Source organism: Mytilus trossulus, chromosome 4 (assembly GCF_036588685.1).
Source record: "Mytilus trossulus isolate FHL-02 chromosome 4, PNRI_Mtr1.1.1.hap1, whole genome shotgun sequence".
Lineage (NCBI taxonomy): Eukaryota > Metazoa > Mollusca > Bivalvia > Mytilida > Mytilidae > Mytilus > Mytilus trossulus.
This window is the reverse complement of record NC_086376.1, coordinates 45,516,192-45,534,579: the sequence shown is the minus strand read 5'-3', so window position 1 is coordinate 45,534,579 and position 18,388 is coordinate 45,516,192. Positions and strand designations below refer to the sequence as shown.

At 31.6% G+C, this 18,388-nt stretch overlaps 2 protein-coding genes across 3 annotated transcripts; one reads left to right on the top strand and one right to left on the bottom strand.

The window, feature by feature from the left end:
* Positions 1–2,544: 2,544 nt before the first annotated feature.
* On the bottom strand, positions 2,545–8,949 carry LOC134715369 (uncharacterized). Its single transcript, XM_063577509.1, has 10 exons — positions 8,213–8,949; positions 7,801–7,931; positions 6,981–7,095; positions 6,673–6,778; positions 5,475–5,699; positions 4,787–4,893; positions 4,406–4,508; positions 3,786–3,936; positions 3,395–3,484; positions 2,545–2,948 (listed from the first exon to the last, which is right to left on the bottom strand). Exons 1-10 carry the CDS (start codon positions 8,263–8,265, stop codon positions 2,587–2,589), a joined length of 1,443 nt encoding a protein of 480 aa, XP_063433579.1. The 5' UTR covers positions 8,266–8,949; the 3' UTR covers positions 2,545–2,586.
* Positions 8,950–10,020: 1,071 nt separating this feature from the next.
* Positions 10,021–17,477, top strand: LOC134715370 (ependymin-related protein 1-like). Of its 2 annotated transcripts, XM_063577510.1 has the most exons (6): positions 10,021–10,248; positions 12,078–12,188; positions 14,623–14,698; positions 15,061–15,228; positions 16,746–16,828; positions 17,360–17,477. In XM_063577510.1, exons 1-5 carry the CDS (start codon positions 10,108–10,110, stop codon positions 16,820–16,822), a joined length of 573 nt encoding a protein of 190 aa, XP_063433580.1. In that variant the 5' UTR covers positions 10,021–10,107; the 3' UTR covers positions 16,823–16,828; positions 17,360–17,477. The 2 variants fall into 2 exon arrangements, with proteins under 2 accessions (XP_063433580.1, XP_063433581.1); XM_063577511.1 differs by lacking the exons at positions 10,021–10,248; positions 12,078–12,188 and adding an exon at positions 12,281–12,371.
* Positions 17,478–18,388: the final 911 nt, after the last annotated feature.

Below are 18,388 nucleotides of genomic sequence, written 5' to 3'. Positions count from 1 at the left end.
TCCCACCCTAGGCATTCATTTATATTGGCTGGTGCAAAGCGGGCAGTTTAGCTTAGTGGCCCCACACTGACTCTGTTGTTCATATGTCACTTAAAAAAATTAGGCGGCCTTCTTCAGGTCTTGCCATTTCTATTTTTCTTTTTGTAAATCATACACAACAAAACTATTGAATAATTGTGAAAATTACAAATGTATACCACAGATAACTATGGTAAAACTTTAATTGTTGTTGGTATAATCAAACTTGGCTGCCATCCAAGATCCAAAAAGTTTTTATATTGATGAATTATATATCAGATTTGAATTCTTTTGGTCACAAAACATTTTGGATGGTAGGAGGACCGAGGTGGCCAAATCTTTATTCTTAAAGGCTTAAAGCTTTGGGGTCTGAAAATTGCCAAAAGTCATCATATTTTGACAAAATTTGGATCATAAAATGTACTTTTTAAAAAACTGATTTAATGAGCGTTAAGACATTAGAAATATACCCATTTGAGAAACCAGATTGTGAACTTTTTGGAGCTTTATGTTAAAGTTTATATTTTAGGCCATTTTGGACAAGAAGTGAAACTTGTCCTTTGAATCAGTGGTTTCACACTAATAACCATACTATATACTACATGTAAGTATCTGTTAGAAGACAGCTCTTTCACAGTACATTGTTAAACTTTAAGATAAATTTATACCAACAATGACCAATATTAATGATGGAATGAGATTATACATGTATATTATACTGTTTTATATTGTTACATGTACAGTACATACATAAATGAAAATTAACTCCAAACCGTTGTCATAATTCATAAAAAAAAGAAATGAAAAGGGTGGTATGATTGGTAATCTGGTAATCAGACACCAGCCCTATATAATGACACAAAAGAAATAAAGCTTACCATACAAAACTTTTACAATCAGAAAAAAAACTGTACATGTATATACATCAGTAAGAAATAGCCATGAAATGACAAATGTTAAACAATACATACAAGAAAACTAATGGCCACATCAATGTTCAAACGGAAAATTAAGATATGCACCAAAAAATTACAAGCCCTGTTTTACATGCTTCTTACTAAGGACCAACACATTCATATGGAAGTTGTGTTCTATATGTGCGGTGCAAAATTTTCTCATTGCTTAAACCAGTGGTATTCAAAGTATTAAATCCAGAACAAAGTAAAAAAACTGATGTTGTGAAATTCAATTAACATAAAAACCAAAATTAGCGATGTCTATCTACATATAATTATACATTGTAATATTTACAATGAATCATTTAATAATTAGAAAACAGAACCTACAATGTACATGTATAGCTGCAGATTCTTACTAATTTTTTTAAATATACAATGTAATGGATAAATGATTGACTGTGTTGCAATAAACCAAGATAACTCAGTGAAGCTATTTATGAACATTAAAAAAGTTGTTGTTGACTGCAACAAAAATCTAGAATAAGGGATAGTAATATTGCTGTGTAAACATCCACTCCATTAGTGATTGATCCAAAAGCTAAATGTTCCAGAAAGTAGAAGACCTGGCCATGGATACTACATTTTTTGTACATGAACAAACATTGTTAATAAATGTCATTTGTAGAGCAGGATCTGCTTACCCATCCAGAGCACATGAGTTTGGTGGGGTTCTTGTTGCTCAGTCTTTAGTTTTCTATGTTGTTTTTAGTGTACTTTTATTTGTCTGCATGTCTTTTTTAGTTTTAGTCATGGAATTGTAAGTTTATTTTCGGTTTATGAGTTTGTTATTCATGTGGTATCTTAAGCTCCAATATTACAATTTGTCTGTTTTAATATGATTGTCTTAAACCTCTTTATCATAGTTCAGTGAGAATTGGTGAGTGACTATATAGCTACTCGAAGAATTGTTTGCTATGTTGATTCTCTATTATAAGTTATATGCTAACTATTTTTGTATGTGTGCAACTATATGGTCATAATGCCAATCTAACAGTTCTCATTTGACCACATAATCATTGATAATTCACAAAGTTAAGTATCCTAGTTCAAGTCAGTATCTCAGATATGATATATATATATAGCATAGCAAATTATATTATTTGTACTATATTGTAAGGTGAACATATCTGTCCGGCAAGTATAATATAAACACCTGTCATTTATCAATAATTCAACACAACTTGAGGTCCTCTGATGTTCAGTACTTCAGTACTTTGATTGTTACTTTATTATAATTATTATGTGATTTTATAGAATAAATTATTTTATTTTTATTAACTTTCTTTATGATTACAACTATTTCTTCATTTCAGTTAAATTATGTAGAATCTCTGACGATTTTTCTAATGATTATACATAATCTCTGAAAATTTCAGGGAATCTACATAATCACTTAACAAGCCAGTGATTCTACATAATCCCTGAAAATTTCAGGGATTCTACATAATCACTGATTATACAAATTCACTGTAACATATATAAATCTAAGATTCCAAAAACAGTAACACAATCGTTCTTTTTTCAAAATTTTATTAAATTTATTAAAATTAAAAAGTAATATGTACAATTCAATCATTCATTTGGCTTATAATTGTGTTTTTTTTTCAATTCAAACAACCAATATGTTTTCTTCAAGTTTAATTTCATCAATGCATTCAGCAATAGTTTTCTTGATCATAGGTACTACCACTGCATTTTCTTGATCTTTCTTTTCTGTGCTTTCGTTCTCGGCTATAACACAGGGAGTATCTCCCTGTCCTCTGTAATCGTAAGAACTATCGGTAACTTCAGTTGTTGGAAAAACTTTGAGTGATGTTTCTGATGTCACACCTTTTGTTGATGTTGTTGTTGCATCTTCTGATCTTAAGAAATAAAATCCCCATGCCTTCCTCCTAAAGAATGCATTCTGTCTGACCCACCCAAAACCCACATTTCCTTCCATTAAAGACAACTTTAATTTGATTTGGTAACCTGTTGTAATAAAAAAAAAACATAAAATAAATACTACAAGTTGTAAAATTGACAATCATGCCACATCTCGTTATTTATCTACCACATCTTCTTCAAAATATATATAACACATCTTCGTATTTATTTACCAAATCTTCTTAATCTTACACGATTTATGATTTGGCAATCTTTAATTGTAAAAGAAGGAAAAGTTTGATTAATGTTGGTTTTCCAAACTCTTGGTTCTGCATTTTGAACTAAAAAAAGATTGAGGTTTTTCATGTCGTATTCTTCTGTATGAAGAATCAAGATACTATAGTATATGTAATTTGTGTGATCCAAACAATTCATTTTCAGTTTTTAAAAAAATATTTTGAAAATTGATTAAACAATTCGATTTTATTCGGGATATAATTCAAAATCGGTCGGTTGTAGCATTCAATCCTAATAATAAATACTGAACAAACCTGCTTTGATGTTGGTTATTCCTCGGCTTTTTTCATCACGTGTAACTGGATTTATTCGAATTCCGCCATTTATGGGGAAGAAACAGCCTTCTAAAATAAAAATTAAAATGAAATATTGAATAGAAGAGACTAAATTGTAGTTAAAATGTTTAATCTCTTTGAACAGCTTGAATATATTTGCACTATAAATCTAGCTGTATTCATCTGTTAATAACAACTAACATATACTACTATGTAAATTTCATATGTAGTTACTCTTAAACGACAGTTCGAAATATTTGGACGAATTAATTATTTTCTTTATTTACAGTTACTTACAATTTAAAATATACATAAAATATAAATAAAACCAAAACCAAAAATATTGTAAATATACAAAAAAAAGATTTACCTTCACCACTCTCCTTTTTTTCAAACAAAGATTTTTTCTCAGAAGATTTTCTGAAGAAGTTTGCATTCTTTATTCCCAGCACTTCAAAATCACACTTCTTGTAATATATATCGGCCAACTTTTCGTATGATCCAGTAGCTTGGATAAAATCCTACAAAACAAATCTTGCATATTATCTTTCATTTAAACTGAAAACTGCATGATGATACTTTAATTTTGAGAAAATTACATAAGTTTAGAAGTTGTTTTACAGTTAAAGTTTTGCAAGAATTTGATACGTTTCTGTACAACACGTTATATTGATCACAAATAGTCCTTGCTTAAAATATAAGAAATTTCATTTGAATTCTCGTACAAATAATCTCCAATAAATATAATAAGACAGTGGCGAATCCAAAAGTGTTTGTAATAAGGGGTCTCCAGTATTGCTTCAGTGTTTTCCTATTTAATCAACCAAATTTTCCCCACAAATGAGGAGGTCGATCCCCCCCCCCCCTGGATCCGCCTATTTAAAAAAAATACGGACGTTTTTAGATTTAATTTGTATCTGTGTGAATGATAATGTTTCAGTAAAGATCAGTACTTCGGGTCGTACTTGACGAAGTATACAAACTACAAACCTCAGGTACTGGTGTGTTGTAGGTGGCTGATGTTATCTCATATAACTTATCAACGATGCCATCAATATTAACTGCTATTAGTTGTTGATCAACCAAGTTAAATCTGAAGAAAAAAATCATTGCTTAAGATCAAATTCATCTACAGTTCCACACATGAAACTGGAGGTCTTACTGATTCTATTGTACTCTTTTAATTCATGTCAAGCAACATTGTAGAATGACCTGATATTTTTTAACTGTTCGTTGGGCAATTCATTCAAAAGCTAATAAACACCATATTCAAGCATACTACTATTAGATATAGATCAATATAAGATATATTCTACCACAGACACATACTATTCTAGAGGAAATTATCACAACAACCATGAAAGTTCATACCCTTCTTGTTCCGTTGCCATGTATGCAGCCTGTATCATGTCACTGTAGGCATGGATTAAGCTTTCTTTCATGGTAGATGACAACTTTTCCCGGATGGCAGCCACTTTCTATATAAAAAAACAATAAGTTTGAAAATATGTGTTTTGCACACTTTTAATGATAAATATAACCTAAGAAACCTGATAGTAACTAACGAACTCAAAAGGAATTACAATAAACAGTTGGTAAGGCTCCTAAATTCCTCTGGACAAAAATGTGTGTCGTCTGCTGCAGCTACATTCATTATTTACATTTTAGTCAATTGTCTTTATCTCTCGCCCCGCCCGTCTTCGATAATATTGGAACCGACATTAAAAAATAACAGGGACAAATTTATCCTAAAGTTCCTTCACTAAGTCAAAACGAGTCAATTTTCAAAAGGTAAACTAACGATTTTGTTTTCGCCTTTGACCTTGGATTAGTTACTAGTGACTAAAATTTTATTCTCATCTTTTATAATTAGTTGTAAATTTCTATTAATGCAGGACCAACAAATTTTAAACAGGAACACCAGATGTGTTGCCTGGTGTTCATTTTGACAACCTGACTAAATAATTTCCATAAACGTCATTAAAAATAAAGAAAAAGAAAATAATCTGTGAACAGAAAATTGATGGACATAGTTTACAGCAAGTTAAACATATTTTACCTGCAAAACAGCTGTCCTCAGTTTCTTCTCATCTTCCATTTTTTCTTGGAAGCAAACCAGTATAGCTTTGTAACGTTTTGCTACCTCACTCTGCTTTGATACTAGGTTATCATATTTGCGTTGACTCTTACTAGTAACATCTTGTCCGTCATCTGTGTTTTTCTCCAAGAAAGTGTCCATTCTATTGTTCCTGTGTTTCAGGCGTTTTTCCCAGAACCAACAATCCTTGAAAGAATAAAAATCAAAGACTGTACATATAAGTTTAAGAAATAAAGGGTTGTGTCCAAATATTAACTACATGCATATTCAAAATCATTGAAATCTCAAATTAATTCCAAGCTCGTTTTGATGACGTCATCAGGAGGACTTTTTCCACAATATTTCTCTTTATGATTCATTTAAAAAGGAGTAGGTCCGGTAAGGACCGATTTTGGCCTCAAATTTCAGGTTCATCTGAAGGACGATTTTGACCACTTTTTAAACACTTAAGTGTCTATTTTATTTGATTATATTAGTTAATGTTAAAGATTTTAACTGGTTTTGTCATGAAAAACCATCCGATTCAAGCTTAAATATGAAAAATCTACAAAATATGCCGAAAAATGTCACTTTTCAGATGTTTTTTGTCAAAACTGAAAGTGGCCGCATCCGTGTCCATCCTCAACCTTTATATATGTTATGTATTATCAACAAATACAACTTACATTTTAATAATAAGGATGAACACGAATGCGGCCACTTTCGTTTTACACGAAAACCGTCTAAATTTTAACTAAAATGCTAAAATTGTGAAGATTTCAGTAATTTAGCATGACTTAATGGTGCTAGTACCCTATATATGTGCATTGTTATGTCAAAAAACAGTCCATATTTATGTAACAGAAGCATTCTACTGTCCAATAAATAACTAAAAGTTTACTTTTTAACAATTTGGTAAAACTGCTATATTTTGGGGCCAAAAAGGGGTCTTACCGGACCTAATCCTTTCCGATAAAGTTTCAGATTCAGAGTATCAGTCCAATTTTTAAAGGGGAGTTAGTTAAATGATGGCAACTTGATTTAACACTATAAATGTAATTCATTTGATGTTTTATAAATGTCCGAATCTATAATCGTACGATGTCCAGTCTTGTGTTTTCTTTTCTTTATTTTATTAACATGTTACTTTAATATATATATAGTAGTTCTTATAACTTACTTTCTGTAAATCCCTGAGTCCCTCCAGGCATATGATATGACTCCTTATTTTACGACTCACTTCCTTCTCCATTATTATAATATCTTGACAAATACTAGAATCAAATCTGAAAGCAGAATGAAATGCGGGTTAAGATAATTTGGTGATGTCAATGATATTTTGCGATCTGTATCTAAAGACTTTCTCTTGAATATGTTGTTAAAGCAAAGTTCTACAGCTAGCTTATATAAAACATTTAATAATATACAATTAAACACGTTAACAGTATACCATTTGTGATTGTATAATCATCTTATACATGTACTCACGTCACGTCAAAGTTTGGTATCCTTTCTTTCATGACAGCATTGTCTGGTGTCTGACAGTTTAGAAGATAGGCGGTGTTACAAAGTGGCACCAACAAGTCCTTCATTTCAACCATACCTGTCAAATAATAATATATAATATACATAAACAAGTTATCAATAATCCACAGTCCATACAAAATATATGAAATAATTTTATATAGACTGCAGAGCTGTCTACATATTTAATTAAAGCAATGTTATGTTTCTTCTTTTTTTATTTAAATACAATTTACTTATAAGGCGAAGTGTACGTAATTGCACGCCTTTTACGGAATACATTGTGTAGTTAATTACGTACACTTCGCCTTAACATGCTTAACAAGTGTGGACACATATCAGTGTGGATAGTATGTTAATACAATCAAAGATCAGAAGGCATCTCCAAATAATATAGGAGCATACAAATCAATATATAATTTAAGAGATTCCAAACATAAGTCGGACCATTTCTTTAGTACTACAAACGGGTTTTAGTCATTAAGGCTCAAAAAGGTTAAAGGGTGCGGGAATTTCTAGCTGCATTGAAGACCTATTGGTGACCTTCTGCTGTTGTCTGTTCTATGGTCAGGTTGTTGTCTCTTTGATACATTTCCAATTTCCATTCTCATTTTTTTCATCACTTATACTTTTTTAGGGGGGGGGGGGGGGGGGGGGGGGTCACATTTCGAATTCATTATATTTGAATTATTTCAAAGATATATGCTCAAAGGTGAAAATTATTAACTTATTCGATTCGAAACAATATTTGTAACATTACAAATTGAATGATTAACAAGAATACCGAAATAGTCATTTTCCTGGGAATATGCCATTCTCTTCGCTACATATATTGGTGCTGGCATTCCATTTACTGTAAATGCTTCCATTGCATATTCCTTCAAAAGCCTACAGTATCCTTTATACTGGTCAATTCTAAAAGAAAACAATAATAATCAAAAATTGGTAATAAATAAAATAATGTTATACGGAAGATTAACCGATGTTTTTATGATAAGCTGTATAACTATCAATGATATTTTTCTTTAGTTTCTAGTAAAACATTATTATCTTGTCAGAAGCCTCTGATGCATTTTACTTTGAAAACCATGCCAAACTACGTTCATTTTTATCGCCTTAAGTCTTTGAAGAATAGTTTATTAAAATACTAACTTATAAAGTTAATATCCACAAATAAATGGTAACTAAATACATACCTAATAAACTGCTTCAAGATTAAGTCAAGTCTTGAAATTGAAATACTCTCCATCTTTAAGAATAGTTGATTTTTTTCAAAAAAAATTGAAGTTCCAATATAAGCGTTCTCTTTACTACTAAAGCGACAACTCTACTGAACGTCGCCAAGGTACCTCAGCTGGACAACGTCACAATGTTGCGACCGCAATGTCGTTGACATTCGAATGTTGTTTGTCGTCTCTTGGACTTTTCTGATTTCTTCCTTTAACTTTTCCCACTACGTATGCTCTGAATAAATGGTCCATGCATGAGCACGAGTTTTCTCTGTATATTTTGTTACAGCGAAGCGAATATGTAATTATATCTGACAGATATGGATGAATGATGCGCAAATGTTAACTATTTTTGCAAATTGTGTTTATTTCCAAAAGACTGTTTGTATGCACCAAGCCGGGGTTTTTTTTGTCGTTGGACTGCTGTCCCATAAAAAGACAACATCTGATTCTCCATCTATTCCACATTTAATTTTCTGTGAACATTGCTGTCAGCAAATTTTATATAAAGTTGTTAGTACTTATTAGACTTGTTGTAATTACACAGATCTGTCTGTTGTTGAAGACCTCCCGTCTCCCTCAAGTTATCTACCTTTTATTTTTTGTAGTTGGGTTGCTGTCTCCATGGCGTATAAATACCTCACATGCATCTCTGTTTATCCATCACTTAATTTTCCTTGTGCACAATATGGCTGATTATATATAAACGTACGACCTTCAACAACGAAAACAAAAAACCATACCGAATCTAGACGACAATAAGAGACACTAACATGAAACATACGAAACATTTCAAAATAGAAAACTTTTTTATTCATATTTCAACACCCCTTAATTTTTTCAATTTTTTAGCCTTTTGTTCTCTTATCTTCATGTATTAGTCGTATTTATTCTTCGAGTCTTTTAACAATTATTCTATTTTCTGTACACCTATTCAAGACCTACATAATTTTGTGCAATGCAGTGCAATGATTAAAAAACATACCTTGTCATACGGTCAAAGAATTTTATGAAACATTGGCGGTAGTTTTTTTCATATTCATTTGATGTATATGATAATAATTAAATGTGGTATGATTGCTAATGGGACAACTCTCAAATAGAAACCAAATGAAATGAAGTAAGTAAAACACCATGCAACTGCAATTTTTAAACAGCAACAAGAGGAACTACCTTTATCGATTGGTTAACTGAGCCAAAAGCGAAGATTTAATAAGAATGTTAATACCGTCAAGGATTTTTATGAAATATTGGCGGTATTTTTTCCCCCATAATTACGACATAAAAATAAGAAAATGTGGTATGATTGCAAACGAGACAACTCTCCACCAGAAACCAAATAACATAGAAGTTACCAATGGCGTCAAACTGAAATAATTTGTCGTTTATATTTGTTGTGTGTTTTTATTTGATGTGTGTTTTGGCTATCTGGTAGGTTTTGGGAAGAAAATACTAGACTTTGAGTCACTTGGAACTTTTGTTAATACTGCTTTGATTGTATTTCTTATTTCCTATAGCCCTATATTATAACAATATGTTTAAAGTACTTGAAATTATGTCAATTAGATCTTTCAAATTACAAAATCTATAGTGGAAAATATGACATTTTATTTTGATTTCCGACCAACCATAAGTAAACCATTCAGTTCCTCAATATACGTATATGCTGATTACTACAATATCCTTTTGTTGGTGTGGGACGTCCGATCGGATATAAATTTTTTCTGAGATAACCTATAAAATAATTTTGTCACGTGAAGGAAATCCGCAGTAATTTGATTTGTAAGTGCACCGTCCGATCGAACGGTTTTATAAGTTACTTGACTTTATAAGTATACATTCATTAGTCTTAGTTAAAGAGAATGATGGCGAAGATGAATATGTACCCCCTTGTATTGATATTTACTTTCATTGCCATGTGCCAGCCAACTACTGGAAGCATTTGCTGTTTACCTCGCCAGTGGCATGCGTATCAATTGGTGTCGATGGAATCTACTGACAAGGTAAGGAAATAGTATTTTGTATTTATAATATAAAAAAGAAGATGTGGTATAAATGCCAATGAGACAGCTCTCTCTACAAGAGACTAAAATGATACAAAAATTAACAATAAGTAACCGTACGGCCTTCAACAATGAGCAAAGCCCATACCGCATAGTCAGCTATAAAAGACCCCGAGAAAACTAATGGCCTTATTTGTATAAAAAATTAACGAAACACAAATATGTAACACATTAACAAACGACAACCACTGAATTGCAGACTCCTGGCTTGGAACAGGCACATACATACATAATGTGGAGGGGTTAAACATGTTAGCGGGATCCCAACCCTCCCCTAACCTGGGACAGGGTTATAACTGTACAACTTAAGATCGAACTTTTTTTTTGAACCAATCTCTCAGGTATTATTAAACATTAAGGGCATACGATACAGTTTTGAACCTGTATTTACAAGTTGATGAAAATTTGCATATATATATGTAACAGTGAATTTGTATAATCAGGGATTATGTAGAATCCCTGATTTTTCAGGGAATATGTAGAATCACTAAAATCATTAGTAATTATATATAATCCCTGAAAATGACCAGTGATTTTACATAATCACTGAACATTTTAATAATTATTCTACAAATTCCCTAATATGATTTCAGGGATTATGAATGATTTAATGGTCCTTTGACTGTTTAATAAACAAAATTAATATAGACAAATTATAATTTTAAGTTTCTTTCATTTTCCTTACCAGATGAAATAATTTAGCTTTTAAACACATAGGATGATCTAAAAGATGTAACCAACACAAGGTTAAGAGATATAGTTGAAGACTTCAAAATCAAAAATATTAACCTTCCCTTATATAACGATAGCTTTACATGTATTGTTTGTTTATTAAAAGCCATCGTCAAATGGATATTCATGCTCTATTTGTAAATCCACAAGCATGTTATTTGTGATACATGTAAAGCAAATGGTGAAGTAGATTATGGAACAACTGTTTTGTGTGTTTTTTTTGTTCAAAGAACAATTTGCAAGAAAATCAAACTGTGAGAACTTAGGCATCTAAATGTAAAGAAAAACAGGCAGAACTTGGGATTAAAATAGAACAAACTTTAAGAGGAAGCTTGCATATTCTCAATTCGATAGGATAAAAAAGAAAAGGGAAACCCAAAAAACATAGTGGCAATTCTAAAAAAAAAAGGGTCTAAAAATGGATATTGCCTGACCCCAAAACAATGGTATCTTTATCTTTCTTGCTCGAACCAGTTCAAGGTTGAAAATTTCCATTTGGGGGGGGGGGGGGGGGGGGGGGGGTTACCTTCGCATGTGTTTACTGAACTTTTTATTTTTCTTAGGCGTGTTGATAAAATCTGATTCGATATGCGCAGGAGAAGGATTTTTAAAATGTGGATATTGTGGTAAAACAGATGTGAAGCATATTATTTTAATATATTGTGTTTAACATTTTAATATAGTGTGCCTAACTTTTAAAAAAAAATGGGTTTATCATTTTTATATATTGTTATAATTTTGTTACTTTATTATGATGTGTTTATGTCATTTTATAGAATAAATTATTTTATTTTTATTAACTTTCTTTATAAATACAACTATTTCTTCATTTCAGTTATTATGTAGAATCCGTGACGTGTTTTCTAGTGAGTATACATAATCTCTGAAAATTTCAGGGATTCTACATAATCACTAAACTAGCCAGTGATTCTACATAATCCCTGAAAATTTCAGGGATTCTACATAATCACTGATTATACAAATTCACTGTAACATATATACTGTATCGTATGGGTTATATTTCTTTTTGTCCCTAGGTATATGTCGATGTTTCGTTCGATGCAAATCTGAAGAAAATTGCATCAAATATGAAGATGTCAAGAAAAGGAGTGAAAAGTCAAGAGTTTTCACTGCAAGATTACGACAATGTAAGTAAAGTATACATATGATTTTAAATGGATAGTCAAATCAAAATGTGCAATAAGACTTGAGGAGGCACTCCATTTAATGAACATTCCGTTCGTCTTAATATGAAGAAAATTGCATCAAATATGAAGATGTCAAGAAAAGGAGTGAAAAGTCAAGAGTTTTCACTGCAAGATTACGACAATGTAAGTAAAGTATACATATGATTTTAAATGGATAGTCAAATCAAAATGTGCAATAAGACTTGAGGAGGCACTCCATTTAATGAACATTCCGTTCGTCTTAATAGAGTCAGTGATGGGTTTTTTTTAAATCAAGATGAGGTAATCTAGTCCTAGTATGGCCAGAATACTTTTTGTTTTTTTACATTTATTACTTTAAACTATAAAGAACCCTTAAATGCGTTCCAATTCTTTTACTTTTAAAACACCAGAAACGAATTTACGACAAAACGTAACCCGTTTTAGAACCATCATAGTAAGAAACTTCCTGCCGATATATTTAACTTAAGTTACCCACGGCCGTTTAAGCACAGTATATTTGATACATGTACATTCTAATGACGTTATTTGTTTTATAGTATTCTTTTATTTGTTTTATAGTATTCTTTTATTTGTTTTATAGTATTCTTTTATTTGTTTTATAGTATTCTTTTATTTGTCTTTATCAATATTACTTTTATATTGTTTAGGTTTTTTTGTGATATTAATTTAACTTGGCTTTGTACTTATACATCCCGTTATTGTGTAAATGTTCTATGGTAAAATATGGTAAAAAAAATGTATTCTTGTCTTTCTTTTTGCTAATGTGCTTTGTCTATATGCTTTTTTGTGTTTCTTTGATACATAAGACGTGCCTCTGTACTTATAAATCCTCGTCATTATGTTAGTGTGCTAATATATTTTTTTTCTTGCTCTTTGTCTATAAGCCCTTTTTGTGCTTCTTTGTTACATATCTGTTTGTTTTCATTGTGATTGAGATTATAACACAATGTTGACTGCTGTACCCCTATTTTTGACATTTTTTTACTTGTTGTGTCTGTTTGCTTTGTTCACATAACGTTGTCAATATAATTGACTCTCATACAAGTGAGAGGTTTAGCTAGCTATAAAAAAAGGTTTAATCCACCATCTTGTACATAAGAAAATGCCTGTAACAAGTAACAAGTAAGAAATATGACAGTTGCTATCCATTTATTTGATGTGTATGAGCTTTTGATTTTGCCAGTTGTTTAGGGACTTTCTAAATTTTCCACGTAGTTCAGTATTTTTGTGATTTTACTTTTTTCAGCAGTGTTCTCCTTTTATACTTTTGCATGAGCTGAGAGACAATCGTCTCGTGAACAATTATTGGTTTTATACCACAGGCACTTGTTTTCTATCCATGGGAAGATCTACTATCCCTAGGCACTTGTTTTCTATCCATGGGAAGATCTACTATCCCTAGGCACTTGTTTTCTATCCATGGGAAGATCTACTATCCCTAGGCACTTGTTTTCTATCCATGGGAAGATCTACTATCCCTAGGCACTTGTTTTCTATCCATGGGAAGATCTACTATCCCTAGGCACTTGTTTTCTATCCATGGGAAGATCTACTATCCCTATATATAGGGATAGTAGGGATAGAAAACAAGTGCCTGTGTTTTATACATGCAAAATCATATCTGATATTCTTTCTCAGTCATAATAACCTTCCATCTTTACCGAACAGAACAAAGAAATAACACGACGGGTGCCGTATACGGCGCAGGAAATGCTTACCCTTCCGGAGCACCTGATTTCACTCCCGGTTTTTAGTGGAGTTCGTTTTGTTTCTTATTTTTTATTTATAACTGTAAATGTCCTTTGTTGGTTTTTTAGTCTTTGTTTACTCCTTGGTTTTGATTGTTATTTACTTGTACTTGTTTAGCGTTTTTGTCGACCTTTTGGAATCAACGAAAACGTACAGTGCAAGATCGCTTTATATACTAGTAGATGACCGAATCCTCATTCAATTACGCTGCAGTTTAATCTGTGTAACTATATAAATGAAGTAAAGCTATCATTTTTTTCTTCAAATGCCCATTCCATATAAGTAGAAGTATAAAATTGAGAAAGGAAATGGGGAATGTGTCAAAGCGACAACAACCCGACCATAGAGCAGACAACAGCCGAAGGCCACCAATGGGTCTTCAATGTAGTGAAAATTCCCGCACCCGTAGGTGTCCTTCGGCTGACCCCGTAAAAATATGTATACTAGTACAGTGATAATGGACGTCATACTAAACTCCGAATTATACACAAGAAACTAAAATTAAAAAGTATTTTTCTTAGTGAAACTGAAGCAAACGATATCCGTTTGAAAATATGTTGTACATATATATGTCTGTTTTTCTTTTTAACGATATCTTTCAGACAAAATATTATCGATTTTTATTTATATATTTTTATTTTAGAGTGTTGAGTACTATGTTGCTAACAATGTTTGTGAGAAAATACCAATTACAACAGGTTTCCCTTGGTGTGTACCAGGCAAGTAACCATAAAAGTGGAAGTAGCTAGTTCAAACAAAAAATTAAACATCTTGCACGTCATTCGTCTTTTTCCCAAAAATTCATTTCAATCATATACAGCATGTTAAATAGTGCTTCCGTTTAGGATTATAATTATAGACATACAAGGACCGGACCATTTGAATTTCGAAATGAGATATCAAAATGATATACTAGTACAAAATGTATGTAGCTTATATTTCATATTGCAAAAAAAAACTGCATTCAATTTTTTTTTAATTACCAGTAGTGTGGTATGACTGAACCTCTAAATTAATAGGCAGGTCGGTTTGATTCACTACAAAAGTAAATGTTTTTGTGTAAAACCAGTCTTTTTTGTAGATTCTGCTGTAGTGTTGTTTCAATCTTTTGTCGGGACGGGAGCCAACAAAATTGCAACAACAACATACGAAATTTCAAATACTATGGAACTTGGAGATGGTGTATTGACTGTGACTGACGGGGAATGTATTCCAATCAACTTCAAACTTGCTGCTATTAACGATGGAGGTAATGTATGCTTAGATCTACTGTCCATCGCATATATTACTTGAAGAACCATAACCAAAAGTGTAAATCAATCCATGGAAAGGGATGTAAAAACTAAAAAAAATAAATTAACTGGCTTTCTGTAATGACAGTAATGATCTTTTTAGCCTTAGAATGAATAATAAATAAAAAATGTCGAAACATTACCAACATATATCCAAGAGATATTTTCATTTTATTGTTTAAACATTATTTTCTTTGATGGGTGACTCTCCTGTGGGTATCACATCAAATATTCATTTTTTTATATAATTATTAAGATGGCAACCGTAAAATGTTGGTCCAATATTACTAATATGAACATAAAATACATTTAATCCCGCTGCAAATGTTTGCACTTGTCCTAAGTCAGGAATCTGATGTGTAGTAGTTGTCGTTTGTTTATGTAATTTATACGTGTTTCTCATTTCTCGTTTTGTTTATATAGATTAGACTGTTGGTTTTCCTGTTTGAATGGTTTTACACTAGTAATTTTGGGGGCCCTTTATAGCTTGTTGTTCGGTGTGAGCCAAGGCTCCGTGTTGAAAGCCGTATAATGACCTATAATGGTTTACTTTTATTTAAATTGTAATGGATGGAGAGATGTCCCATTGGCACTCACACCACATCTTCCTATATCCATAAAACACAATGAACATATGAGTTGTCATTCTTCAGACAAAAAACTTTCGTTTGTATTGTGGTTTAAAAATGAATTTGAATCTACTTTAGCGACATGAAGGAATATCATTCTATGGTGACTACCCTTATCCAGTAAATTTTCAACATACCAGACATAGCAGATACCCGACTATTGTGTAGTCAATTGCTTTCATATACTTTGTGTTAGTCAGAAATTTAAATTCGGATTTTGAGAGTTCATGATTGTCAATCCGTACTAAATTCTCTTTTCATTTTTATTTTAATTTTAATTGTCCATCATAAAGGTCTATTCGTAACAATGACGTATTATGGGAACTTAGAAATAATAAGGCTCGATAAAATATGTCATGATGTCAGAAGTTTTAGTTGTCTAAAGTCGAACAGGATGTTAGAAACCTCAAAAACGGTCATTGCGGTTGTAGCCACAGTTACGTCATCGTTTTGTTAAGCAACTAAGAACAAGTATTTATTGGTTTGCAGAAGAAAAAATGCGTAATAGTTGTATCAATATATATCAATCGAAGAATGTGAGTCTATTTAAAATCCGAATCAAGAGTTTCGAAGGCCGTATGGTGACCTATTATAGTTGTTAATGTTTGTGTCATTTTGGTCTTTTGTGGATAACTGTCTCATTGGCAATCATACCACCTCTTCTTTTTTTTTATAATTTCGGTATAATACAAAGCGGAGTTAGTAGTTTCTTTCTAAATAAACATCTTCTTGTCACGCATAGTTGACATTGAATATTAGTATAGTACCATTTTCAACTTGTGTATATATAGTTGCATTTACTATAATCTGACTTATTATCAAAGATTTATTATTATTTCATCAAGCATCTACCGATGTTTATGGGTTCGAAGAGGGAATTCCAGACGCAACAATCTTTGATACCCCAGCTACTTGCCAGTAAAATATTGTAAGTAAAAAGACAAATGTAATTTATGTGCGGACTATACGTGCATGTCTGGTCTTTTTAATTATAAACAATAATTATTCTAGAACAGTAACCAATAATACAAGACGTTGAAGTAAATTATGCGCTAATATGAAATGAAAAAAAAAACTATTTACCAATTTGTTGGAACATATAAACGCTAGTAATTTATTTTCTGTTTTTTAAAACAGCAAAATATTACTAAATGTGTCGTTGGAGGTGAATACCCAAATCTGTTGGTTTACATTTGTGCCATATAAAAATTAAAACTATTATTATTATTTTCTGTTATTTCTCAATTTTTTATCCGTATTAAACATCTGTTTCCTTTAAGATAAACCACAAATCATATTTGAACTACTGTTTTCCTTCTGGGTAGGAAACAAAAGTCTGCAATCAGAAAACGTTTTTCTTAACCATATATTTAATGTTCATTTATATCCTTATTTCACTTGAAAAAGCATGCTTAATTTTGTTAGCGATAAGAGTCAAGTACTTCTTTCCTATTTGCAGATTGATCAGTACAAGAACACACAAGGCAACGGAACCAAGCTATCAGCAACTAACAGGACATTTAACTGGAATGAGGAAAACGCTTTATTAAAACTTATCAATAAAATTATATACATCCTTCAAGAATTTTAATCAGTATACAGGTAATTCTGAGAAAAATAAAAGACATAAAAGCCGAAAAGGCGAAGATACATTTCATACAGATGCAACTTTTTAATAATGATTGTGTCTGCTCCACTGAACGGGTGAATGACATTGCTGGTGGATCCCCCTTCTGGTGTATCACCAGCCAAATAGTCAGCAATTATGTGTTGACGTGAATTATCATTGATATGGTTATAATAATAAATTAACTGTTAACCAAACTTTAAATTTTTGAAATAATAAAGCTTTTCTACCTCAGGAATAGATTACTTTAGCTGTAGTTGGCAAAAGTTTTAGAAATTATAAATTAACTGTTAACAAAACTTTGATTTTTTTTTAAAATAATAAGGCTTTTCTACCTCAAGAATAGATTACTTTAGCTGTATTTGGTAAAACTTTTAGAAATTGTCAGTCCTCAATGCTCTTCACTGAACTTCGTACTTTATTTGGCCTTTTAAACTTTTTTAGATAAAAGCGTATTTTGTAGACGAAACACGATCTGGCGCAAATACAAAATTTCAATCCTGGTAACTATAATGAGTTTATTTATGAGGGCCCTCATGGGGTTTTTGATTATGTGATTACTTGGCCGTTTTTTTTATGATTATTTGATTATTAAGCCAAATATTTCATGATTATTTGATTACCTAGGACTGTATTTTTAGTTTATGATTATTTGATTACTAAAGATAAGCAAATATTTAATGATTATGTGATTATATTGGCAAAAAAATGGTGATTATGTGATTACTAGGACCCCACCCCCCCCCCCCATGAGGGGCCTCATTTATCTCCATCTCCCGCATTCTTGTACACGAACATGAAAATAAGATGTGGTATGATTGCACATGCCAGTGAAATAACTCCCCACCAGAAACCAAATGA